This window comes from Fimicolochytrium jonesii (genome assembly GCF_025526975.1).
Source record: "Fimicolochytrium jonesii strain JEL569 chromosome Unknown EV422scaffold_14, whole genome shotgun sequence".
In the NCBI taxonomy this organism is placed as follows: Eukaryota; Fungi; Chytridiomycota; class Chytridiomycetes; order Spizellomycetales; family Powellomycetaceae; genus Fimicolochytrium; species Fimicolochytrium jonesii.
In genome coordinates this window covers 305,248-328,392 of record NW_026515681.1, presented here as the reverse complement: position 1 = coordinate 328,392, position 23,145 = coordinate 305,248, and the positions used below count along the sequence as shown (strand labels likewise).

At 54.8% G+C, this 23,145-nt stretch overlaps 8 protein-coding genes and 1 non-coding gene across 9 annotated transcripts; 6 read left to right on the top strand and 3 right to left on the bottom strand.

Annotated features, from left to right (window-relative positions):
• Positions 1-1,692: 1,692 nt before the first annotated feature.
• On the bottom strand, positions 1,693-5,118 carry EV422DRAFT_81543 (uncharacterized protein). The gene is made up of 9 exons (XM_053074426.1): positions 4,957-5,118; positions 4,556-4,888; positions 4,124-4,432; positions 3,802-4,050; positions 3,185-3,388; positions 2,578-3,110; positions 2,260-2,498; positions 1,991-2,175; positions 1,693-1,893 (listed from the first exon to the last, which is right to left on the bottom strand). Exons 2-9 carry the CDS (start codon positions 4,727-4,729, stop codon positions 1,708-1,710), a joined length of 2,079 nt encoding a protein of 692 aa, XP_052924945.1. The 5' UTR covers positions 4,730-4,888; positions 4,957-5,118; the 3' UTR covers positions 1,693-1,707.
• A 590-nt stretch (positions 5,119-5,708) lies between these two features.
• EV422DRAFT_81468 (uncharacterized protein) lies at positions 5,709-8,616 on the top strand. Its single transcript, XM_053074424.1, has 5 exons — positions 5,709-5,985; positions 6,069-6,115; positions 6,224-6,405; positions 6,470-8,100; positions 8,172-8,616. The coding sequence occupies exons 1-5, from the start codon at positions 5,920-5,922 to the stop codon at positions 8,472-8,474; spliced, it is 2,229 nt and encodes a 742-aa protein (XP_052924944.1). The 5' UTR covers positions 5,709-5,919; the 3' UTR covers positions 8,475-8,616.
• Positions 8,617-8,720: 104 nt separating this feature from the next.
• EV422DRAFT_81477 (Mif2/CENP-C like-domain-containing protein) lies at positions 8,721-9,649 on the top strand. Its single transcript, XM_053074425.1, has 4 exons — positions 8,721-8,950; positions 9,034-9,194; positions 9,278-9,368; positions 9,453-9,649. The coding sequence occupies exons 1-4, from the start codon at positions 8,767-8,769 to the stop codon at positions 9,548-9,550; spliced, it is 534 nt and encodes a 177-aa protein (XP_052924943.1). The 5' UTR covers positions 8,721-8,766; the 3' UTR covers positions 9,551-9,649.
• Positions 9,650-9,848: 199 nt separating this feature from the next.
• On the bottom strand, positions 9,849-12,187 carry EV422DRAFT_81464 (thioredoxin-like protein). The gene is made up of 11 exons (XM_053074423.1): positions 11,823-12,187; positions 11,533-11,746; positions 11,389-11,457; positions 11,229-11,314; positions 10,993-11,139; positions 10,842-10,932; positions 10,715-10,771; positions 10,547-10,635; positions 10,324-10,474; positions 10,070-10,251; positions 9,849-9,984 (listed from the first exon to the last, which is right to left on the bottom strand). The coding sequence occupies exons 1-11, from the start codon at positions 11,907-11,909 to the stop codon at positions 9,889-9,891; spliced, it is 1,269 nt and encodes a 422-aa protein (XP_052924942.1). The 5' UTR covers positions 11,910-12,187; the 3' UTR covers positions 9,849-9,888.
• Positions 12,188-12,559: 372 nt separating this feature from the next.
• EV422DRAFT_81419 (uncharacterized protein) lies at positions 12,560-13,527 on the top strand. Its single transcript, XM_053074422.1, has 2 exons — positions 12,560-13,089; positions 13,176-13,527. Exons 1-2 carry the CDS (start codon positions 12,686-12,688, stop codon positions 13,372-13,374), a joined length of 603 nt encoding a protein of 200 aa, XP_052924941.1. The 5' UTR covers positions 12,560-12,685; the 3' UTR covers positions 13,375-13,527.
• Positions 12,613-12,686, top strand: EV422DRAFT_t88. Its single transcript has one exon. It is a non-coding gene; the product is annotated as a tRNA-Thr (tRNA).
• A 1,091-nt stretch (positions 13,528-14,618) lies between the features above and the next one.
• Positions 14,619-16,304, bottom strand: EV422DRAFT_506890 (Tubulin/FtsZ, GTPase domain-containing protein; the record flags this gene model as incomplete). The annotated part of the gene is made up of 4 exons (XM_053068608.1): positions 14,619-14,938; positions 15,033-15,714; positions 15,749-16,175; positions 16,267-16,304. The coding sequence occupies 4 exons, from the start codon at positions 16,302-16,304 to the stop codon at positions 14,619-14,621; spliced, it is 1,467 nt and encodes a 488-aa protein (XP_052924940.1).
• Positions 16,305-17,310: 1,006 nt separating this feature from the next.
• EV422DRAFT_568119 (kinase-like domain-containing protein) lies at positions 17,311-20,186 on the top strand (the record flags this gene model as incomplete). Its single annotated transcript, XM_053072614.1, has 3 exons — positions 17,311-17,449; positions 17,527-19,547; positions 19,623-20,186. 3 exons carry the CDS (start codon positions 17,311-17,313, stop codon positions 20,184-20,186), a joined length of 2,724 nt encoding a protein of 907 aa, XP_052924939.1.
• A 255-nt stretch (positions 20,187-20,441) lies between these two features.
• EV422DRAFT_531881 (Spt20 family-domain-containing protein) lies at positions 20,442-23,143 on the top strand. The gene is made up of 13 exons (XM_053070494.1): positions 20,442-20,594; positions 20,679-20,697; positions 20,762-20,817; positions 20,889-20,921; positions 20,993-21,071; positions 21,151-21,392; positions 21,462-21,644; positions 21,724-21,749; positions 21,830-21,927; positions 22,024-22,122; positions 22,198-22,321; positions 22,394-22,494; positions 22,578-23,143. Exons 1-13 carry the CDS (start codon positions 20,577-20,579, stop codon positions 22,964-22,966), a joined length of 1,467 nt encoding a protein of 488 aa, XP_052924938.1. The 5' UTR covers positions 20,442-20,576; the 3' UTR covers positions 22,967-23,143.
• Positions 23,144-23,145: the final 2 nt, after the last annotated feature.

Genomic DNA, 23,145 nt, shown 5'->3' with positions numbered 1-23,145 from the left:
ATGACGGATTCGTTCAGATCACGAGAGTTGAGCAAGCCGTATTTTCCGAAGTGACCGAGGAGCACGGCGATTACATGGACGATCTCCCAGACCTCTCCAACGACCCCGGCGTGTACGCCAACATGAGTCAAACATCCAGTCGATCCGCTACACCGCCTCCGAATCAACACGGCCGATATGACACCTTCAGACGCGCGCACAACGAGGAAGACTCGTTCGGCAATAGCGATGGCGACGACGGTCTCGAGCACCACGGCAACTACCTGGACGACCTGCCGGATCTAACCGGCGGACGCAGAGACTACCCAGAGCTCAGTCAGCTCTCTAGCGACATGCTCACGCAATCCGTCAACGGCGACTATGACTACGATGACGGCGACGAGCACAATGTCGGGGCTGTGGAGATGCACGGACAGGTTGTCTATACCCACCACGGGCTCGTGTTCCCGCCACCCCAACAACACCCTATACCCAACAACAACCTGTCCTCGGAGTACCCGCATCACATGCCACATATCAAGCAGGCGGCCCCGTTCGTCGCGATACCCGACTACACCTGGGCCCCGCCTGTGCCGAAATGGGCTATGGGCGCTAGCTCGAAGTGGACCCCACCGAGACGAAGAGGTAGCGTAGACGAGGAGACGGAACATGCTGGTGATGCGACCTGGCTAGTATACCCCGCCTACGATGAGAACGGCACACAATATGCGCACCAACCGCTGGCGTACCAGCCTAGTGGGATCGTGCCGGTTCACATCCCTGCGGCACTGATGGGGACGGATGCCGGAGCCATTGGGCTTCCCGAGGCATTTTTGTCACATTCTTATACACAAGAACTTCCTACAGCAGGCCGAAATCAACCATCGCTCCGCAAACCCCCATCAAAGATCACATCACTGGCAGGAGAAGACCCCGTCGTGCGCGACATCCAAGCCAACCTCGCTCGCCTGCGGACCCGGCCGCAGAAAAAGGCACTACCTCTGCATGCCCCGACTGCCGATATCGACACCGTGTCTCCGCCTTCGTTTGGGTTTGCGAGTGGGCCCTTACCCCCGGCGGCGCCAGCATGCGCGGGTAGCGGTGGGAGCGGAGGTGGGAAACGAAGAGGCCACAAGCGGGGCAAAGGGAAGAGTAACGGAGATGTCCCGGTACCTGTTTTTGTTAAGGTTACGGCTGCGGCGGTGGGGTCGTCGTCTGAGAAGGAAAAACGGAGCGCGAATCGGACGCCGCAGGCGAGGGGACGGGCGGGGTTGACTTGAGCTCGCGCAGTTGGATGGGTGGTCCCTTGTTGAGCGATTTTGAGTGACAGCTTGGCGAGCAAGGCGGACCTTGGACGCGTTAGTTTCAGACCTACGTAGAGCGTATATACATGGACGTGAGACGGTGTGCGGGATGGGACTTGTTTACATATTACAAAGTTTGACCCTCACGAATATCATCACTCGTACGGGACTTGGGGACTTCGCCATTTCTCCGTTCGTGAATAAGGCTTGTTTGAAGCAAATGTATTCTCCGGAAACAAATGAACAGACGTAGTACGCAAGAAAGAGATAGCCAAAAGCCCACACATCCCAACATAAATTCGCACATATCCGCACATCATAGCTTCAGTTGTATTACAGGCCACGATACGACGCCCATTCGCGGGAGAAGAAAGAGACAGAAGGAGTTGATATGACACTCCATACATCCCGGGTTCCCTCAACATCAGACCGATGTTTCAGTCTTAATTTTCTTCACGTCATCGCCATCGCCCTGCTCGCGCTTCCGCTTGCCGCCACTTGCGGGCTCCGTCTCGGATACGGGCGTGCTTGCGCCTGTGTCTGGCGACGTTGTTGTAGGCGCGGCTTGGAGGGACTTTTGGGAATCTTTGTAGCAGGCTTGGTGGTAGAGCTGTATGTAAGAGGGAGGAGAAAGAGAAAGGAAATAATGAGTTTCGAACTCAGGTGCAGTTGTACGTCATTGCAGCTAGGAGTATGTAGAGACTTACAACGTCGTCAACGCGAACAGCAGCCCTCAGCATCCAATCGTCCGTCTCTTCGTCATAGAACTTCTCGAGCGGTTCGGTGCAGATGGCGCAGCGTGGGTTGCTTTGTCCCGCGGCGGGTATATTGGAGACCTCTTCGGGAGGTTCTGCGGGTGTTTCGCCTTCGTGTTCGAAGAACAGTGCTGGTGCTAATGGGAGAGAGACAAACACACATCTGGATGAGGCACCCACACCTCGCGACATCAAACACCACAACACACGCCAAAACATACCTTTCCGATCCTTAACATCAACCTCCCGTTCCGCAATCCACTCCTCCTCAGTAACAAACCAGTCCCTTGAGATGGCTTTCTTGGCTTTATCCTTCAGCCGGCGGTTCTGGCGGAAATGCCAGTCGAGGTGCGCGTCCATCTTCGCGCGTCCGTTCTCGTCGCGGCGGTGACGTGTCCCGCATTGCCGGCATTGCAGGTCCAGGCCTTCGTAGAGGAGGGTTACTGCGTTGGGGTATATTCTAGAGGGATGACAGTGATGTGGTGAGTGCCCCGCACACACAAGTACTTGAAGTGAAAGGCGAGAAGGGGAAGCCTCACTTGTTGATGTCCTCATGGGTCAACCGGATAGGCGGCAACTCCTCAATCGACAGCATAACCACAACGGGAGCATTCGCACGCCCGTTGGATCCCATCCCGTTCGCATACAACCCATTCCCAAGCTGCTGTTGCTGTTGCTGCTGTTGCTGCCCCCCAACCAACCCCGGCGTCAACGTCCCCAACAACCCATTCAACGCATTCGGGTCGGACAGCAGGCTTTGCACGCTCGACGGCAGCATGCCCTGAGAAGTGCTCATGGTCGGCATATAGGTGTTCGCCATGGCCGGGAACGAGGTGCTGGTCATTTGCGGGAGACTGAACCCGCCTAATGCAGCGGATGTGAGGATTGGTTGGGGTGGGAGGAAGGAGGATAGGACGGATGCGGTTTGCTGCATCGGGAGTTGGGGTTGCAGGGATGCGAAGTTGGGTGTTGGGTTGGTGAGTTGCGGTGTCGAGGCGTACTGCTGCAGCATCTGGCTAATTTGTTGAATGGAGTTGGCGTCCAGGGTTGTCGTCTTCACAGCTTGCAGGAGCTATACAAGGAGACATGCGTCAGTTTAGTCGACATCTCAAATCTATCGACAGAACGCAGGATGACATTACGAACCTGCGTCAAGACCTGGATATGTCCCAACGTCAACGTATCCAGCGGGTTCAGCAGCGTCACAGCCTGCTTCTGCGACAAAACAAGCTCGATCTGCCGTTTCAAAGCGTCAACGCTCGGATTCGTGCCGGAAGGCGGGATGTCGCCCGCGTTGAAGCTGCTGTTTAGCGGTTGGCTGCCGCCGCCGGGCATCTGCGGTGAGTGATACTATGGCCAACATAACGGAAGTGAAGAGAAGAGGAAGATGTGGGAAAGGAGGAGATCAGTATGCCGTCCATATGATCCCCATCGCAACATCATTTCACGCAGGCCTATGTATATCGTCGAGGCGGTTTATATGTAGACGAAGATCGATATGCATCTTCCACATCACTCATATATGTATATGGATCTTTAGATTCCTCAACGCTCGTATAAAGGGACTGTTCCAACTTTTCAATATGTGCTGCGCAACAAGCGCCGTGTATCAAGGTGTAACTGAGACGCAATCCCTCCGGAACCTTGTAATCCGTATCGGGGTGTCGTCCGTGCGGTGTCGACGGAAACACCTTCGCAATTGATTGCACGGGCTGCCGTTCCCGCTCCCCTACACTAAAGATACAAAAATCGGTCTTACTTACCGTGCTTCTAGGTGCCGCTCGCGCTACGGGCGTCTCCCTCCTGGTTTGCCCATTACTGACGCCACGCCTTAGCCCTGCCGAATCCTGACGTCCACGGCCTGACGGAGGGCGGTCGTATGGCCCGCGTTGTGGATATCTTCCAGTTCCATTCCTTGAATGGCCGTCTGCTTGCGGATAAGCACCACCATTGGCGAAGTTGTTCCCTGATGGTGGTGCTTGAGCTGTAGGAGACACGGATGGTGATAAACCCTGAAGATGGAAAGATTTTGTGAGCAATCAAATTCTTAGGAAATGCAGGAAAGAATGACATAACGCTACATACCACAAAATTTGGATTGACGTGAATGGCGCCCAGAGACGGTCTGCGCTGTGCCGGTTCCCTCATTTTCGTCGCGACGACATTGTCCAACTCCCTCAACACGGGGACTGCGAAAAGCGGACCCGCTGGGTTGTTTTTCCACGTTGCAAGAACTTTCACGAACCTCTGCCTATCTGCAGGATCGACCTGTTCAAAGGCGGACGCGAATGTGCGCACGATATTTCGTGCGAAAATGCTGATGTAGGCTCCTCCGACGTTTTTCATGATGGAGTCCATCAGATAGAGAACCGGAAGCTTTTGTTTAGGTTGTGCCTGTGAACATGAACATTAGTTTGATTAAGAAAACAAAAATTACGAAAACACCATGAGGCTTTCCGCAGAGAAATCGAAATTCATCCCAATACGATCCAGAGACACAAAGTCCTTGATACTTACATTACGCATTTGGTCCTCAATCGCCTTGACAATCGCCCCAGCTGCTCCCACATTCTCCTGCGCGATAATCGTCAAGTTCGTGATGATCGGCTTGGAGTTGAACGTCAGGTCGGCCAAGGACGCCCGATATTCGAGCCGAATAGCCTCCAGATCCGCCGCCGCTGTGTTCGTCATTGTGATGGACCGACGACGTTAGGAGAGGCTCTCCTTATGAAGACGCTTTAGTAGTTCTTCACGGAGATGAACGTCACGAATATATCGGTTGTTCGGGATTCACTACTAGTGTGAAAGACCGAGGCCAACTGAGGACGAACGAAACAAAGGCTGATGTGCCTGTGTGTGTTTGATTATTTTCTTTCCTCTTTCCCTTTGCCCCACCTCTTGGCAAGATAATTTCCCACCCGTTTCCGTCCCTAAAAGCCTCAGATTTCGAAAACCCTCCTCTTCTGCTTTTCTGCCCAAACTCCCAATTTTCCCACCAAGCTAAAGCAAGTGGCCAGTGCACACAGATGAGCCCAATATGGATTAGAGACGCTGACGATCCTACAGAATCGAAGGACCGGCTGCGACGGAGCGCACACAGTTTTTTCAACAAACAAGTAAAGGTAGGAAAGGGCCGGGGAGTTGCGTTTTTCTTTTATTGACAGGAGCGAAACGGCAGAAAAAGTAGAAAGAACAGTCCTTTGCGAGAAACTCCAGCCTCCTCTTGGTCTGTCGAACGTCGGCGGTCTGTCTGCACAATTGTCGGTCGTCGTTCCGTTTCCAAATGGAGTGGCGCTTTTGTCGCTTGCGGTTGATAGCGGGGGAGACCCGACCGGTGTCCAGTAGCGTTGAGTGATTCCCAGTTCTCTCCCAATTTATACCTTCCGATTCGTCCGGTCCTGCTTATGCCGAGACCCAGACCTTGAAAGCGCCTCCCGTTTGCCGAGTGGGGCGGGGGTGTCTTCTGCGGAGTTGGGGGGTGTGGATGTGCTCAAATGCGGGCACTGGCTGTTTCACGGTCGTTATCGCTCGCTTTGCTGGGGCGGATTTAATTCAGTGTCACGTGAGGAGGCACAAGCCTCCCATGCGCAGGTTCGAATCCGCAAGGGGGCAGGCATGTTGCGTTGTTTTTTGCGGGTTGGAACGGTGTTCGATCGGACAAGAGCGCTCTCTATTACTGGGCTACGCGTCGCCCCTTGCCAACTCGCGCCACTCATTGCCCCCGAGGACTATTATCGAGTGCCCCGTGCAGCAGCAGTCTCTTTCTATATAGACCTCTGCCGTTCACTCGATTCAGTGTCTAGCGTCACGGCGCACCGATTGAAAGCTGTCGAAGCGATCCTAAGCGTCTCTCATAACGTTAGAGCACCCATCCGCAAGCAATGTTGGCAGCTGCCGATCCCGAAGAGGGCAACGCCCCGGAAGTGGACGAGGAGAAAACCAATAAGGTGCGCAGAGAAGCGGAGCAACGGCATTCTGGGGATGCTCTTTCATGGTGGGGTAGCTACTCATCCACTATGCTCTTTCTCAGAGGGCACCGAGACCGAACAACTTCTTCGAGATCGGTGTGCGAGGCAGGTTCGTGTTGCGCCTTTTCTTCCCAGTCTCTATTTGCTCTGTTCTTCTTTTCTTAGGTCGATATTGATGCGGGGATTATGAGACCGCGTTGCTGATCTAATATTCCAGGAAAACGGGGGTCAAGGCGCCGGAAAATGTCCGCCTTGATGAAAACGGGATGGAAATGATCGAGGATTGGTTCAAGGAGGAGGAGCCTGAGGGAATGGACGATCTGACGGTCCATGAACCAGCCGACTCAGGAAGCATTGGCACTCCGAAAGCTGCGGTGTCAAAGGCCGTGCCTTCACCAGGTTAGTCCCCTTGCTAGAAACTGTACGCTATCATAAGTTGGACACGGACTGAAAATAAACGTAGCTCCAGTATCGATAACGCCGGCGACGGACAGAGCCCAAAACTCCGCGACGCCAGAGCCTGCCCGGAACGCCATATATCGTCTTCCCCGCCCATCTATGATACCGCCGGCGCTCAGCCCAACGGATGAAGATTCGCCTCACAGCTCAGCCAATACCAGTCACCAATTCTCCATGATCTCTAATTCGTCCATTGTCGAAGAGGATATCCCATCTCCTCGCGCGATTCTGAGTCCCGTCCGACCCTTCCACCTGCCAACCAGCGGCAGCATGTCATCCAACGCCAACGTATCATCGTCCACCTCCAGCAAAAAAAGCCCCGCTACGGCACGTGAAACGATGCGAGTGCCGGGACGGACGGTGGTGCAGCATTCGCCTCCTCAGCGAAGAGTGAAGGAGGTTGTGCACAGTGCTCAGAAACCAGCACAGAACTCCGGACGACCGCCGCATCCCTTGATGGAGATGACGACGGCGGACACGCAGGATGAGTGCTTCGATGCTCAGGAGAATGCGGAGTCATTTGGTGGTGCGGAAGAGACCTTTGGTGGGGAAGAGGTCGAGGCAGAGGAGGAAGCGCTGGAGGAAGGTCCAAGCGCGTCAGCAGACTATTCAGCAGATAATCTTGATGTCAGCATGGAACCAGCTGATATCGAAGCGGATCTCGAGGAGGAGGAACAACAAGCATACGACGACATGGTCGAAAACAACCAGGAGAGCGTTCCCAGCTCGCCCTCGCGAAAGCGGAACGAAGGCAACAGGAAGCGGAAGGTGATCAGCAATGACAGCGACTCGGACGCGTCAAACAATGATACAACAATCCGGAAAAAGCAACAGCAGCAGAATGGACGGTCTGAGGCCAAAGTCGCGGCGATTCCGAGACGGCCGCAGCCCAGCGCGAAGAAGCTGCGTTTGTCTGATGACCGTGATCGATCCCGTCGTGGGGCGGAAGAGTCTGAGGGGGAGGAGGCTGAACAAACACCCCCTGCACCAACCGCGACTTTGAAGAAGCAATCGCAAAGTGAATCGGCGCGAAATAGCAACAAGAGCAGCCCTCTTATGTCGAAAAGAGCTGAACCGAAACGCCAGACGCGGGACAAACGCGTCGTCAGAGATCCATCAACATCTAACGAGGAGCCTGCCAATCCTCACCCGGAAGATGATGACGTTGAAGAGCCGGAGACACATGGGGAACCGGTCGCGTCTAACCGCAAAGCGAAACAAGCACGGCCGGAGGCCCCTTCGAGCAAAAAGACGGCGGCTACCCGTACTCGAAAAATATCTGAGGCGGTTCAACACGCTGATCATGACGATGATGATGCGGACGATCACGATGATAACGATGAAGTTGAAGAGCTGGAGACACATAGGGAGCCCGTTGCGTCTACCCGCAAAGCGAAAAAACAATCGCGGCCGGAGCCCACTTCGAGCAAAACTACGGCGGCTAAGCATGGTAGAAAGATATCTGAGGAACTCCAACCTGCCGATGATGAGAGTGATGATGATGACGAACAGAGCTTCTCGCAACCGCTGCTTGGGTCGGGTCGAAATGGAGCGGATAAAGGGTTCCGGAATGGGAGTGGGAAAAACAACGAGCGATCGGCTCGACGGAATGGGTGGAATGACTCTGATGCTCATGTAAGCTTCCGTCGAATGGCAACGATGTTCCGAAGGTTGGTGCTGACATTTATACTTCCCTTGCATTTCAGGATGACGCATCCGCAAACGAGTCGACAATGGAACCGGAACCACAGCCTGAGTTCGATGATATGGAGCAGCAAGATGACCATGAAGACGACGTGAACGGGGACGTGGGCCACAGCGCCGATAATGCTTCGGAAAGCGATGCGGGCATGCAGGCAACCTCGCCCGTCCGGTCCAAGCCGACGGCGACGCGAAAAACTGTACCTAGCAGGAGCAAGGCGCTGGCGGCGAAGCAAAGCGGGACGAGTAAGACTGTGGCTCAGAAAGGCAAGGGTATGTATCACGCAGCTCGGGGCCGTGTCATATGATGAAAAGACTAAACGAAGGAGTTGCGTGCACAGGAGCCACAACCCGAACCAAACAACCATCCCGCCCCGCGCCACCACGCCCCACCCTCCCCGAAAGCGAAGACGACGAGGACAACGGCGGCATCCGCCGCAGCAAGCGCGAGCGTCACAAGCCGTTCCAGTTCTGGAAGGGCGAAGGGCTCAAGATCGCTCGCCGGGAATCCGGTACGTGCACATACATAACCCCCCCCCCCCCCCCCTCCCCCCCCCTCTTCAAACATCCAATCATAGCGTGATATACTAACCTCTTTCCATGATACCCTCAGGAGGCGTAACAAGAGAACTGATCCGCGTGGACTCGGACCAGGAAGACCACGACCGCCGACGTGCCCGCACAACGGCCTCCTCACGCGTCAAGCGCGAGCACGGCTCTGTCCCCGTCGCGCAGCCTGATATCCCTGTTATCAATATCGTTACTGGGGAGGAGGAGGATCAACGTACGTAAACGAACATCACTCAACCCCATCGTCAGGCCGAGTTATATTTACCGATTTTGGAATTATTTATATTTTTTTTGCAGAAATCGTGGCAACCCCCGAAATGCTCAACCCGCGCAACATCGGCGCCGGCGACTACAAGTTCCAGAAAGTGTTCAGCGAGGGCAACTATATCGCCTCGGGCGTGCTTGTCATGCCGAAAGGGAGCCATAAGCCGAATAAGAATTCTGCGCAGAGTACCATGGTGAGTTTTGCGGTTGCGGGGGGGAAGGAGTGGGTGGGTGGGTGCGGAACGAGTGGAGTGCTGATGTTCTTGAGCGCGCGTAGATTTTTGTGGTGCTGAGCGGGAAAGTGGAGGTGCAGGTGAATAGGACGACTTTTGTGGTTGCCAAGGAGGCGACGTTTATGGTTCCGCGAGGTAAAGAAAGCCCGATTTTCCGTATCCGCAGGATTGTTGGAAATCGCCAGAATGTATAACCGTTGATTTTCTCCCCTCATGCAGGCAACCAATACAGAATCTCAAACCCCTTCACAACCGAAGCGCGCCTCTACTTCTGCCACGGCAAGGAAGTCGTCGCGGAAGCCGACACCGACACATAAACAACCAACCCAAGAACTTTTTGTGTTATCACACATGAACATTCCGCTTACGGAAAACAACGTGCTTTGGGCCGGTGTTATGTACAGTGGAGATGTGATACCCCTCCCCGGCGCGAGGGATTATATAGTACGGGCGGGCATAGAAGGGGTCGTATCAGGGAACAATGATTGGTATGGGCGGGTTCGCTGTAACCAGGGCTACGACCTTTGGCCGGAAGAGCCTGTTCTTTTTCTTTGTAGGTTGCGCGACCTAAAATAATTGTGTTTGTTGAGCACATAACCCAATTTTGCGTTTTGTTTTTCCGTGGCGAAGATGCATGTTTGTGCGTTTACAGCTTCTACGAGAAGGCAACGGTAATGGACGCTCCGGCGAGTTTCGCGTCCGCGACCGTTTCCTTGAGCCGTGGGAGTAGCGGGTCCCGGAAGTTCATCAACTGTGAAAGAGAAACGCAAAACAGGGTTTGAGCAATCAAACACGCAACGAAAGGGCCGAAGCTCTTGTGGAACTCCCATCCATACCTCAAACGGCTTATCACCCGCCTCGGGCACATCAGCGCGTATATACTCAAACAGCGTGCGAACAGGGTCGGTTGGTCGGAATTTGCGCACTTTGCGCGATCCGTCGGGGAGGCGGAACTGTATCCGGAGCGCGTCGCTGCCCGTTGGTTCTTCGTTTAGCTGCGGTTTAATTAGGTCTAGCACTGCAAGGGGGATATGGGAAATATAAGCCCGCCTTGTTCGCAACGCTTAAAAGGCTATACAGGGCGACATACCGGAAGCACCTTCCACTTCATTATCCTCGTCCGCGTCCTTTTCGCTCGTGAGGTCCACTACGTCGCCTGGCTTTTTGGATGGCCCGGCGTCCCCCATGGAGGCTGCTAAGGCGAGTTCTAGTTGTTCATCTTCGGTTAGTTCTGTGATTGTCTGGGACGGATGGGATGTTAGATTATGTGACGGAGAAGGGTGCGACTGGTGTGAGGAGTATCATTGTTCTACCTTCTTTTGCTTTGTCGGATTGACTTTCGTCTTTTTCGCTGGGGAAGGCGCCGCTTGAAAGAGGGAATGTGTGCTTAAGAATGTCAGGGCTGGCCAGAAGAACGTTTGGTCAGTTTCGTGCAACGCTTTCTCTGAGGACATATTACAGTGTTAGAATGTTAGACTCACCATCTTGCATGAAGTCCTTCGGCTCGACGGCGGTGTTCCACGACTTCATGCGCTCGCCTGAGTTTGGAAAGATCGGTAAGCGAGGTCCGAATTAATCGATTTTCTGCCTCTCGAAGCGCATGCTTACCAGTGATGGGATCAATAATGGCGATATACGGAAACTCCTCGAAGGGATACAGATTGCGGTGTTCAAGTCCGGGGGGACTGGATGCTACCCACTGGAGAGATGAAGTTAGTATCGCAAAGCGCGGAATGTGAAAAGCCCTGAAACAGCTTACGTAAACGAACACGAAATGCTCCTTGATCAGCGTCAGAACTGATGGGTCCTTCCACAGATCGCGATTCAGAACTTGGCATGGGAAGAAAGTTGGCTCGTTCAATGTGATGATCAGCCACTTTTTTCGCATCTTTGCAAAGTCGCGAGCCTGTGTGTGATCGTGTTAGACTTCTTCTACCTCAGTAAACGCGAAGACTCTCAGATGCAAAAGCGATGCTTTCTCGTCCTCATCCTCACCTGCTGCGTTGAGTTTGAGACGTGCATGATACTCGTGGGCGGTCGGAACATTTCGGCCAGTCTACTGTTTGGGTCATTCGATAGTGCTAAATCACAAGATATCAGTATCTGGGAATCTTTCGTCGCATCTAACGCATCACGTAAACTGTGCAAGCCGTACATGGTGTGGTCGGCAAGTTATCATGTTGCGCAAACGGGTTGTTCGAAGCCGCCGCATGCGATCTCCGTGCTGCATCAAATGTTGTCATTGTCAGTTGCCATGGTCCCACTGACAGGTCCACCCGCTCAAGCCACCAGAACTCACGTGCAACGCGATGGTTGTAAGGCGACATGTCAGCGTCAAACAACGCTTCCCTCTTCGACGCGATCGGCGCCCTGACTTCCGGGTCAGCGGGGATGTAAGGGGCTGAAGACGGCCCTGTGCTGGTACTGGTGGACGCGGCTGCTTCGGTGTGCAATGGTGCTCCTCCGTTTTCCATGAAGAGAGATACAGCTTGCTCAACGACTCCTTCAGACACCTGGGAATGCGTATTGAGGCTCAGTCAAATGTGATGTAGAGGGAGGCACGGCTTCCAGGCAAACAAGTCTACCCACCTGCAGATAGTTCTTGGCGATGTCTGGGTCGGCGCCTGTCACTTCAATGAAGTGCATGATGGCTTCGTCGTCTACAAAGTCCGCCATTTTGGAGTTGGTTTCAGATAACTGTCGTGATTTGGGATTGGAAGACTTTGCAGATTCAAAGAGGGCGTGCGAGACGGATTCCCTATGGCAGTGCGTTCAGCCGAGAGTGCAGTTTGCTGAGTGTACGTCAGGAAGTAAGCGAGGCAGCTAGTGAGATCTCTCTCCGGGTGCGGTGGGAGTGTCTGCGAGGTTGAAAGCCCGACGAATGAATCCTCGAGAGAGTTGAGAGCGCTTCTGGACATCGACGCGTCATGAACGGCAGCCGTCCCCTTGTCTCCCCGTCTCACTAGCCGTCTCACGCTTCTTGGTTTCCCCCCACGCTCCAAATCGCAGGCCATCCTCGCTAGATCAACTGCGACTCTCACTCCACAACACTCTCTCTCTGGCAACTGATCGTCGCGCTGTCCTCTGGCGCCCTCCCTACTCGTTCATCGTCCATCTTCGCTTCCGCTCTTTTGAAGTCAATTGCCAATGTTCCCGCCGAGAAACCTATCCCACATTTGGGGCTAGTCGACAACGCTGATGTGGAATCGTCGTCAGGCCTCATCAACCGCAACAATCTGCTGTACTGCTGTAGTAAGCAAGGCACTGCAATACCAAACCGGATCGCCACCGTCAAGCTCTCGACTTAACTGCGCGCAGTATCGCGACAATTTGCCGGAGATGCGAGAAAAAATCAATTTTTCAAACGACGATTCATCTCGCCTTCATGGCTCAGTTGGATAGAGCGTCTGCCTAGTAAGCAGAAGGTCCCGAGTTCGAATCTCGGTGAAGGCATGCAGCAACATCACCGGGAGTCAGGGCGTCAACGAAACGATGTGGACTTCAATTTTGCGCAGACTTTGACGATGCGGACTTCGTTTTGGATGGGAGAATGCTATTCACCTCGAGGTGACGGAATGGTGCTCGAGGAGATGTCTGGGGGAGCCCACTTTTCGCCCGGTGCTGCCGCGGCGGCTAACCTGTCGGAAACATCGTCACCAAGCAAGCGGAGTGTCATTCTGTTGCCTGCGGAGACTCAGGGCAAGGCGTATTGCCTCCAAAGCAAGGTACAGTATACTGCCTTGCTTTCTGCGCATACTCGACTACAGCGTCGAGCATACTTTGCGTCACCACGAGGCGCAACGAAAGATGCAAGCCTATTCAAAGATGCTGGCGCGACCGTGAGGATTGGGCACAGGTAACAACGGCTGTCAAAGAGTCTGATGCCGACAACAGAAGTGGTGTTGATGCCACTGCAGGGGCTGACTTGGAAGTTTCCGGCAGGCGAAGTCGCAGCATGTCACAGCTACGGAGGTACGAGTCGCGCCAACTTGGACCACCGTCTAATTCAGCTTTTCTGGTCGCGTGCTGTGAGCGTAACTTCATGGAGGGATACCCACCACATTCGTCTATTTCGAGCATTCCCGCTCCGTCCCCGACGATGCGGTGCCGCTGGAACCAGTTGCCCAAAAAATCGCATTAGCCATTAAATGAGAAATAAATGGGAGTGACGGCCATGCGACACTGCCCGGCGAAACCCGCCGAGTTGCGAGCGGCCTGAAGTGGGTCATTTGCCATCATTCCATTACAGCATCTTGGGATCCACGACAAGACAAGCGCCGCAAGATCGCTCGCAAAGCAATCTAAAGGCGAGATACGACAGAAAATGGGAGGTGGGGGTCTGCATGTGCAGGTCAGCAGACGCAGCAGGTACCCCAATCAGAACAGAGAGCAGCATCAACAGTATCTATAGGTGCAGATGCTGCTGATACAAGAAAGCCCGGCGATATGCGTCGTACCGGATCGGGTTTCGCAACGCGTTGGCCGGATGGGACTACCACGACTCTTGAAGCATTTGATGTCACGCGTTCACGCTTCCCTGGACACGATGGCACCGGAATGGCTAGTCGTCAGACAGATGATGACATTCAGAGCCGACTGGACGTGGGAGGATGAAATGCACGCGAAGAAGTTCAGATCCAACGCGATGATAACGGGACCCGTTTCCGGTCGGTCACTCGAACCCGCAAAGGGAGACCGATGCCGCGTCGAGGACATTCCACAGACTAGCGCATCGAGCTTGAAAGTAGGGTTCCCTGAGCAACCTTGGAATGACTGGAACGCACGGAGCGGTGTGGGGTTCTTGCAGCCGCATGGATGATAGCCGACGGTGGTACGGAGCCACGCTTATATGTTGAAGGGAGCGAGGAGCTTGACAATCCTACGCTGGTCGCGGGTGCGATGGAAACCCTCAACATATGCTTGGAACTCGAGTGTTCGATTCGGATGACGCCGGTATCATCCCGGACGATGATTGACCCTGTCGTCAAGCCTAATGATCGCGACATCATAAACCTGCTGGAGGATGCAGAGAAGAGGTTGATGCGCAAGCCCGTCCCATTTGTTATTTATATGCTCCCTCCCTTGTTCTTCTCCCTCTTTCTGTGGTTATCCCTCCGCATAATCTTCCGTCATCGCATCACAAACATACGTATACATTGGGAGCTATCTCTCGAAATAAGTGATGTATTCCCCACCGTTATGGTATCCCAGAAAAAGGAAAATCGCTAGCTATCCCTTTCACCGACAATGCTATTCAAGCGCTAATCTCTAGCAGTTCAAGGTGGTCTAGCGAGCCCCAATACCCCCCTCCAATAAATGAATCCTACCCCTAAACATACCTGACCGTCCCTCAAAACTGACCCCCCCCCCCCCCCCACCTCCCCTCTACTCCTGCTGTCCCTCCTCCTCCCCCCTACTTTCCTCCCGTCCCCTAACCTCCTCCTCCTCCTCGTACCCCGCGCCATCATCCTCCACCGCGGCCTCCTGATACTGCTGGTACTCCGAGATGAGATCGGCCATGTTGGACTCTGCCTCTGTGAACTCCATCTCGTCCATGCCCTCGCCGGTGTACCAGTGCAGAAAAGCTTTGCGCTTGAACATGGCGGAGAACTGCACCTGGATGCGCTTGAACGGCTCTTGGATCGCCGTCGTGTTGCCGATGAAGGTCGCGGACATTTTGAGGCCGCGGGGGGGGATGTCGCAGACTAAATAAAAAAAAGAGTGGGGGGATGTGTAAGGGTTCGGAGGTGATCAAAAGGGATGTGATTGGAAGGGGGGGGGGGGGGGGGGGAGACGTACTAGCGGTCTTGATATTACTAGGGATCCACTCTACGAAATACGCGCTGTTCTTCATCTGCATGTTGTACATCTGCTGCTCGACCTCCTTCGTGCTCAGCTTCCCCCGGAAGATGGTGGAGACGGTCAGGTAGCGCCCGTGGCGGGGGTCGCACGCGGCCATGATGTTCTTTGCATCAAACAGCTGGTTGGTCAGCTCGGGCACCGTGAGGGCCTGGTAGGCCAGGTTCCCCCTAGCTGTCAGCGGGGCGGTGCCGACCGTGAAGAAGTGCAGCCGGGGGAAGGGGACCATGTTGACTGCGAGTTTGCGGAGATCGGCGTTGAGCTGCCCGGGGAAGCGGAGACAGGTGGTGATGCCTGCGACGACGAGGGAGATCAGGTGGTTGAGGTCGGAGTAGGCCGGGGAGGAGATCTTGAGCGTGCGCAGGCAGATGTCGTACAGGGCTTCGTTGTCGATGCAGAAGGAGAGGTCGGAGTTTTCGACGAGTTGGTGCATCGCTAACGTGGCGTTGTAGGGCTCGACGACGGTGTCGGACACTTTGGGAGACGGCATCACGGAGAAGGTGCAGAGCATGCGGTCGGGGAATTCTTCGCGGATCTGTGGGCGGGAAGAAGATGAGAGAGATGCGATGGCGATGTCAGGTTGCAGACCGATGATGAGGATATGGCCGCTCAGAGAGAGGACCTATGGAAGGAGAAGCAGAGAGATGTGTATATACCTTAGAAACAAGCAAAGACCCCATCCCACTCCCCGTCCCGCCCCCCAACGAATGAAACACCTGAAACCCCTGCAACGAGTCCGCGCCCTCGGCCTCCTTCCTAACCACATCCAGCACACTCTCGACCAACTCCGCGCCCTCGGTGTAGAACCCCTTTGCCCAATTATTTCCGGCGCCGCTCTGTCCAAACACGAACGAATCCGGCTTGAACAGCTGCCCATACGGCCCGGCGCGCGCAGAGTCCATCGTCCCGGGCTCGAGGTCGACGAGCACCGCGCGGGGCACGTAGCGACCGGACTGCCCTTCGTTGTAGTAGACGCTGATCCGCTCGAGTTGGAGGTCCGAGTCGCCTCGGTATTGGCCTGTTGGGTCGAGGCCGTGTTCGTCCGAGACAACTTCCCAGAATTTGGCGCCGACTTGGTTGCCGCTGAGGGGGGTTGCGAGAAGGAAGGGAGAGTTAGATGATAGGAAGAGGTATTTGGAGAGTGTTGTGGGGGATTTGATGTTGCCGTACTCACCATTGACCGGCGTGCACGGTGACGATTTCACGAGGCATGGTTTAGGGTATCTTTTTCTTTAGACGGTTGCTTTAGACGGTTGCTTATCTATGTGGGATGGGAATGAAGAGACGAGCGGATGGATGAGTTTCTATGTGTCATTTTTCGACAGGCACGGGGATTTGTGCATGCCATGCTATGCATCGCACATCTCTCCACAAACAACCGCAAATCGGCCCAAATGACAGCATCCGTCCCTTTGCACACCCCTCTCTTATTCCAGGCCAACACTCACGGTTTAACACTCAAAAATGCTGGTTTGGGAAATGATTTCTGAGTATAAAATGACGCAGGAAGATGAACAAAGACTGAGAAATTGCGAGGACGAAGAAGAGGAGAGGGAGTTCTATTTCAATGAAAAAATCGCCAGGCCGAAAACACTGGGGCTGGCGCCTCATTGCAATTTTCAGTTGTGCCCGTCAGGAATAGTAACATGGGTGGGAGACCATTATAGGGACGCGTCTGCTGTGGTATTATAGAAGGATTGGGGACACTTGGAAGGTGGGGGGGACCTGTGGCTTTTTACTGGAGCGAGAACTTTATTTCTCTGAAGGATCCTCACGTTCAGGTCTGCGGAGAGTATGGAATTTGCAGGTTGTTGCCAGCGACTTTTCTCATTTTCTGTATGGGTTGGAATCGATGGTTATTATAGCGGGAGGGAAGGCGGGCGGCAGGAGGAAGACGCGCCCGTCGAAAGCCGTCGAAACAGGCAATAATCGCCCCTCGCTACAGTCCAGCCATTCCGCCACCGTAAACAAACTCCCACCAGGCCCCTGCTCCTTCGTTCAAACAAACAACATAAACACAACTGTCCCCAAACTGCACCTGGGCTTGAGTCTTGGCCTCGTCTGGAGAACTCATACCCCCTTTGAAAGAAAGAGCTTCTCAGTTTCCCCCACGGACTACTCAAATGTAATCGTATTTGTGGTCAGCGACGTACTCGTCTAACTTGTTGCAAGCCTGCCCCCAGTCGGACGCACTACGTATTCGCCCCCATAGAATGCAATGTCGAGCTTGCGCGGAGGTGCTTTGAAGGGGACCACCGTCAACGACAATAACAAGCAGCACCACAATTCGCCTGTTCAACTTGCCGGCGACAACGCCGATGAAGAAGAAGGGTTGCACCCATTTGAACTTTCTGAAGGTGGGTCGTTGTCAGAGACTGAACCTGGTCGGAGAAGCTCTGTCTAACGCAAGCGTCAATGTTTCCCTCTCTTCCAGAAGACTATGCCGACCCGTATACGTCCAACGGTGATCATGACCACCATCTCACAGGCACCAGTCCCGGCTCCAGCCCCGAAAAGCATCCACGCGCCGGCTCGTCACGCCGCCGGCGGTCAAGGACGCCAAAAGGCCCAGCGTCAGCCGCCATGATCCGTCGACAAACGTCCCTCCGCCGTCGCATGCACCACGAAGAGGAACGACGAACCCGACAAGGCCGCTTACTCCTCGTATCCATGCTCGAAAACTTCTGCGCCCTCTACGACGAGTCGCCCGAACGCAACCGCCGATTATTCTACGTGATCTGCAAACAGCTCGCGTCGATGGGGATCATCGAGGCGCACGATTTCCTCGACGAACTAGCCAGCGTCCGCGGCGCATACAAGCGAGCGTTCAGGGATCTCGTCATCCGCGCCATGGACGCCATCAAAGAGCAGGAAGGCCCGTCGGCGCTCCCGTTTGAAGCGAAGGAGTTTGACAGGGTGCAACATCCTAATGGCGGCGGTGGCGGGAAATCGCCGCTGATGTCGACTAGGCAGGCTGATAACCTCGACGGGACCCGCTGCGTATCCCCTCTGATGCCGCGCGACTCGAATTTCACGCGCAACCGTCGCGTCCAGCTCACACACCGAAGCCCGTCTGTGTGGGATGCGCATGCCTCGCGATACTCCGAGGATTTCGAAGAAATGAACGTTCTGGGCCGTGGCGCGTTCGGACGAGTGTACCGCGTGCGAAACAGGTTGGACGGCATTGAATACGCCGTCAAGAAAGTCCGTCTGAAGCTCGGCACCAACACATTGGAGCGGATCCTCCGGGAAGTCAAGTTCCAGGCGAAGCTGCACCACCCGAATGTGGTCCGCTACTTTTCGGCGTGGGTCGAGGATATTGCCGAGCATTCAACTCATCGGGGTGTACCTGATGGAGCGGGGGTGAAGCAGGACACGGGCCAGCATCCTGATGACCACTTCCAGAGCGATTTCGAGACGGCGAGCAGGACGGTTGACACACTTCCCTCTAACATCCCGTACCGAAGCAGCACGACTGAGGACAGATGGACGGACAGTCGGATCACGGAGGTCCTTACTTCGGACAGTGATCTGGGCCTGGCGCCGTCCGGTGATGAAGACAGTCTGGACATTGTGTTTGCGGAGGAAGCAGAGCCTGTCATTGACGATACCACTGGAACCCCCTCGCCGGATGTGTTCACCGAGTCGTCGGAAGACTGGTCGACCTCCGCTTCGAATTCACATAACGAGGCTACAGCTACACCCAAGAAAAGTTTCTTCAGGAAGCCGTCGCAGGTTCCGCACACCCCAGAAAACGAGGAAGACAATGATGTCAACGATGAGAACGGCCATTATCAAGAAGAAACCAACCCCCGCCGCACATTCAACGACATCTCAACCCTCCCCGCCGCCATAAAATCCCTCGTCTCCCGCAACCTCTCCACCCCCCTCCTCGCCACCTCCCCGCCCCTCTCCCTCCCCACCCTCCCTTACGACGTCAACCTCACCCTCCTCATCCAAATGGAACTCTGCTCCCACACCTTACAAGACCATCTCCGTAAACGTAACGCCCTTCTCGCCTCCGACCCCTCTCAAACGTTGGATGTTGATGAAGCACGGTGGATCTTTAGAGACCTGGTGGAAGGGTTGTTGTATGTGCATAGTATGGGATGCATACATAGGGATATCAAGCCGAAGAATATTTACTGGAAGGAGAGGCATGGAGTGGGGAGGGGGGATGGACGAGGCGGGGTGTGGAAGATTGGGGATTTTGGGCTAGTTACTGCTAGTGAGTTGAATGATGACACCCAGTGTGAGAGTGGGGGAGAGAGTGGGAAGGAGACGCCGGTTGGGTCGCCTGCATCGGTTGAGTCGCTGGATAAATGGCGTGCAGGGACTCCGAAGGCGGGGGTTGGGTCGAGTGAGGGGGTGAATAGGAGGAGACAGAGCTCGTCGAGGACGTCGAAGCGGTCGAAGAATGGGAGTGATCGGACGGCTGGGGTTGGGACGTTCACCGTAAGTCCCACCCCACATCACCTTCTCTCCATCGTCCTTCACTGCGAATCACTGAACCCCCATCTCTCCCCATAGTACGCCTCCCCCGAACAACTCCACCCCTCCCCCACCACCCCCTACACGCCCGCCAGCGACATCTACTCCCTAGGCATCATCCTCTTCGAGCTCCTCAACCCCTTCTCAACCCAAATGGAACGCGCGCAACATCTCGCTCATTTGCGTTCGGGGGTGTTTCCAAAGGGGTTTGAGGCGCGGTTCCCGGTTGAAACTGGGTGGATGAGAAGTATGATGGGTGGACGGCCGGGGGGGAGGCCGGGGGCGGCGGAGTTGTTGGTTTGGGTTGATGAGCCTGTGGTGGGTGGGGGGTGTCAGACCCCGATTGGGTCACCCACCGATCAAACGACGCCCACGGCTGATTCCTTTGCGAAAATACCGACCTCTACCCCTACTACGACAGCGACGACGACGACGACGACCACACCGGCATTGAGTTCGGCGGGATTACAAGTTACACTCACGCCGCCGATACCGATACCGGTACCGATACAGGACGATGGGTTGGCGGAACAGAACCGCGCGCTTCGGGTTAGGGTTGAGGAGTTGGAAAGGAGGTTGGCGGGGATGGGTGTCGATGTTTGAAAGGGTGGGTGGTTTGTCTGTTGACCGCCTCAAGACAGACAGGACACGAGGGGCGAGTCGTATTGGGGACCTTTTGTGTACATTCTTTTACCATGCCGTTCATCTCTTCTTTCGTTGAAACCTGTAAGCACAATGTTGATGCATATTATACAGCACAATGGATGGTGTCGGAGCGTGAGTGGCCTGAGTCCCTTTCTCTGAGTGACAAACGCGTCGGGAAGTGCGGCGGCCCCCACATGCCTCCACAATGTCGCACACTTCCCACCGTCACCCATATCACAGAGATATCTATACACCCACATTCAACCCCTACACCCCTCTCGAATACCTTCTGCCTGTGTCTTCCTTTCCAGATAGAGCACCCTTCAAAACCATCGAGGCTCTTTCGTCATGTCACAACTCAAAAAGGTACGCCCCTGTTCCCCTTCGAACAACAATGTTGGGTGATGCAGTGATATCTGACTCTCTTCTCCTACGGGATGTGATCACCAGCCCTCAGCGACTGTAGAGAGTATGTACTGTGTTCTGTTCTGCGGTTGGTCTTGTGGTCATGTGATTTATGGGACGGTTTGTAGAAAACCCCGCGCTGGTTATCAACCTCTACCGCACGCATTTTACGTTCGACCATAGGGTAGGTGCCCTCAACAACCACTACTATAACCCGCGGGAGGAGGGTATTGACGACCCGTGTGCCCCTTGTAGGAGGCGGCGCATCAGTATGGTGGGCCATTGAAGGTGTGGAATCGCACTGGTGGGGAAGGGGCCTCGAAGTGGGGGGAAGCTTATGCGTGTGTTGGGCTCGGTAGGAGTTTCTGGAGACGGTGAATCGACAAGAGCTGCCGCCGCATGCGACGAGTTTGTTCAAGCCGGTTGATTTTCATCAAGGTAAAAAACTCCCAGAGTGCAGGGGCATTGTTCACATTTAGTGAGGGGGCTGAGCTATGTATCCCCCCACCGCCACCAGGCTGCGTCCTCGTCGAGCTCCGAGATTACCGCGTCACGCTGCACGGACAGAGCCATGCGAAATCAAAAGACGGGTCCGCGATGGACGGAGATGACTCCACCGCGCGCCCGTATGTACGGCAGTTGGTTTTACGACCCACCCCGCAGAGTCTGTGGTCGGATGTCTACTCGTTCGGGAAGAACGCGACGACGCAGCAGGTTCTTGCGCAGGATATGGCGTTGGATATCGAGGCGAGGGCTTTGGTGAGTTTATCCCAGCCTCATTGCCGCTTTCATGAAACGCGGCATTTTTACTGAGTTTTGACGTCCTAGGTAAGCACGAGCGAACCCCTCAACCTGGACCTGAACCCGAACGTAGCGCACCAAGCGAACCTGGACGCATTCAACGGGATGAAATACTCGATCCCCCGCAAACGACCCCGCGACTGGGCGGCGAAGGCGGAGGATGATGAGAAGAAACGGGAGAGTGATCGGATGATGTTGTTTATGGATGATGTATGTATGCGAGAGCTTTCAAGGGGGTCTCGGTAACCTGCTTTGTAGGGCTAATCGCTTGTGGTTCATTTTGGCGTAGCATGAAAAGCGCGAGTTTCATCCCACGTAGGTGTCTTTCTTGCGTTGCATGCTGTCGTCTCTTGTTGGGTGGTTTGTATGTGGCTTACAGACGGCAGCCGCGGCAGATGGGCTCGATCCATTTTCGTCGAGGAATGGCGCAAGAAGAAGGCGAGAGCGGATAGTATACCGCTGATTACGTTGGCGGATAAGGTCAAGGCTAAAGGTATGCCGGTGGTGGCAAGCATGCTTCCTACTATGCTTTTGGTGTGAGGAGGGTTATCAAATAAGAGTTGTGTTGTTGTCGTTTTTTTTCATACAGGCGCGGAGATCAAGCAACTAAGCAACTGCACCCTGAACGCCGACTCGAACCTGCTCGTCAGGTCTTTGTCGTGGGAGCAGAAGTTTGAGAGGACCGGTGGTATGTCGAGGTCCTCCCATGTCCGCATTCCGCATCTCCCATCTCAAATCAACCATGTTTTGCTTCCCCCCCCAGTCACAATGTACTGCGTCGTCAACATCTACGAAGCCCCCGGCGGTCAATTCCACTGCATTTTCCGGTGGGGCAGAGGATTAGGGAATGCAAAGGGCGCGGGGCGGCTGCTGGGGACGACGTTGAAGTAGGACTCGAACCCTCATCAGCTTTTACTATAGGGCACTTTGGTTGACATTTCTGTTTCATTTTACTCCAGGTTTCCGCTTGGCGACAAGAACGCAGCCATCACGCATATCGGAAAGCTCAAGACGTACGTGGAGTTGGTGCATACGAAGATATCGGATATTTTGAAGAAGGGTTAGTTGACAAGGACGGGAATTGGAACCCCTTTTCACGTTGTACCGCCGAGATCCCATGGTGACACTTTTCTTCTCTATCAGACGTCCCACAACCCCTCCCGAAACCCGTCCCCGCCGCCCTACCACCAAAACCCGTGACGACCGTCCCGCCGAAACCCGTCGCCGCAGGAAAACCCGCCGGCCCATCCAAAACAACGACCAACCCCTCCAAAATCACCCCCGGCGGTCCATCAAAACCGGCAACGAAACAACCGACAAAACCAACAGCGGCGACCGCCAAAGTCGGCACACCGACAACAACGCAGGCGGCTGGGGGCGCCAAGAAAGCGGCGGTGAAGGGTGTGAAGCCGGAGAATAAGACGCCGGCGGCGCCTGCACCGGCACCGGCACCGGCACCGGCACGCCCGCGCGCACCGCCGAAGAAGAAGGCGAAGACGGTCAAGGCGAAGAAGGGGGCGGGGGCGGAGTGATGCTATGTGGGGTTTATCTATCTCTATTTTGTGGGATGCCCCGCTGCGGCGTACGAAAACTTTTTTGGGGAGTGCCTCCCACTTCTAAACGCAATAGTGATTTTTTGGGCTTCATTTGAGCGGTTTTGTGCGTTTTTCTTGTGTGTGATGTATGGGTGAGGGGAGAGGTTGCAAGGTAG

Bases quoted from the DNA above. Each gene is read 5' to 3' on its own strand.
- EV422DRAFT_81543 (XM_053074426.1), bottom strand. From the start codon at position 4,729: ATGACGAACACAGCGGCGGCGGATCTGGAGGCTATTCGGCTCGAATAT. The intron at 4,051-4,123 runs GTATGTAGCGTT...TTCCATCTTCAG, and splicing joins ACGTCAATCCAAATTTTGTG to GGTTTATCACCATCCGTGTC. The intron at 2,176-2,259 runs GTATGTTTTGGC...CTCTCCCATTAG, and splicing joins TGATGTTAAGGATCGGAAAG to CACCAGCACTGTTCTTCGAA.
- EV422DRAFT_81419 (XM_053074422.1), top strand. From the start codon at position 12,686: ATGCAGCAACATCACCGGGAGTCAGGGCGTCAACGAAACGATGTGGAC. The intron at 13,090-13,175 runs GTAACAACGGCT...AGTTTCCGGCAG, and splicing joins ACCGTGAGGATTGGGCACAG to GCGAAGTCGCAGCATGTCAC.
- EV422DRAFT_81468 (XM_053074424.1), top strand. From the start codon at position 5,920: ATGTTGGCAGCTGCCGATCCCGAAGAGGGCAACGCCCCGGAAGTGGAC. The intron at 5,986-6,068 runs GTGCGCAGAGAA...GCTCTTTCTCAG, and splicing joins ACGAGGAGAAAACCAATAAG to AGGGCACCGAGACCGAACAA. The intron at 6,116-6,223 runs GTTCGTGTTGCG...CTAATATTCCAG, and splicing joins GAGATCGGTGTGCGAGGCAG to GAAAACGGGGGTCAAGGCGC.
- EV422DRAFT_531881 (XM_053070494.1), top strand. The intron at 21,750-21,829 runs GTAGGTGTCTTT...CAGCCGCGGCAG, and splicing joins AAGCGCGAGTTTCATCCCAC to ATGGGCTCGATCCATTTTCG. The intron at 22,322-22,393 runs GTAGGACTCGAA...ATTTTACTCCAG, and splicing joins CTGCTGGGGACGACGTTGAA to GTTTCCGCTTGGCGACAAGA.
- EV422DRAFT_81477 (XM_053074425.1), top strand. From the start codon at position 8,767: ATGATACCCTCAGGAGGCGTAACAAGAGAACTGATCCGCGTGGACTCG. The intron at 8,951-9,033 runs GTACGTAAACGA...TTTTTTTTGCAG, and splicing joins TGGGGAGGAGGAGGATCAAC to AAATCGTGGCAACCCCCGAA. The intron at 9,195-9,277 runs GTGAGTTTTGCG...GAGCGCGCGTAG, and splicing joins ATTCTGCGCAGAGTACCATG to ATTTTTGTGGTGCTGAGCGG.
- EV422DRAFT_81464 (XM_053074423.1), bottom strand. From the start codon at position 11,909: ATGGCGGACTTTGTAGACGACGAAGCCATCATGCACTTCATTGAAGTG. The intron at 10,772-10,841 runs GTAAGCATGCGC...TTCCAAACTCAG, and splicing joins CATTATTGATCCCATCACTG to GCGAGCGCATGAAGTCGTGG. The intron at 10,636-10,714 runs GTGAGTCTAACA...TCTTCTGGCCAG, and splicing joins GAAGGACTTCATGCAAGATG to CCCTGACATTCTTAAGCACA.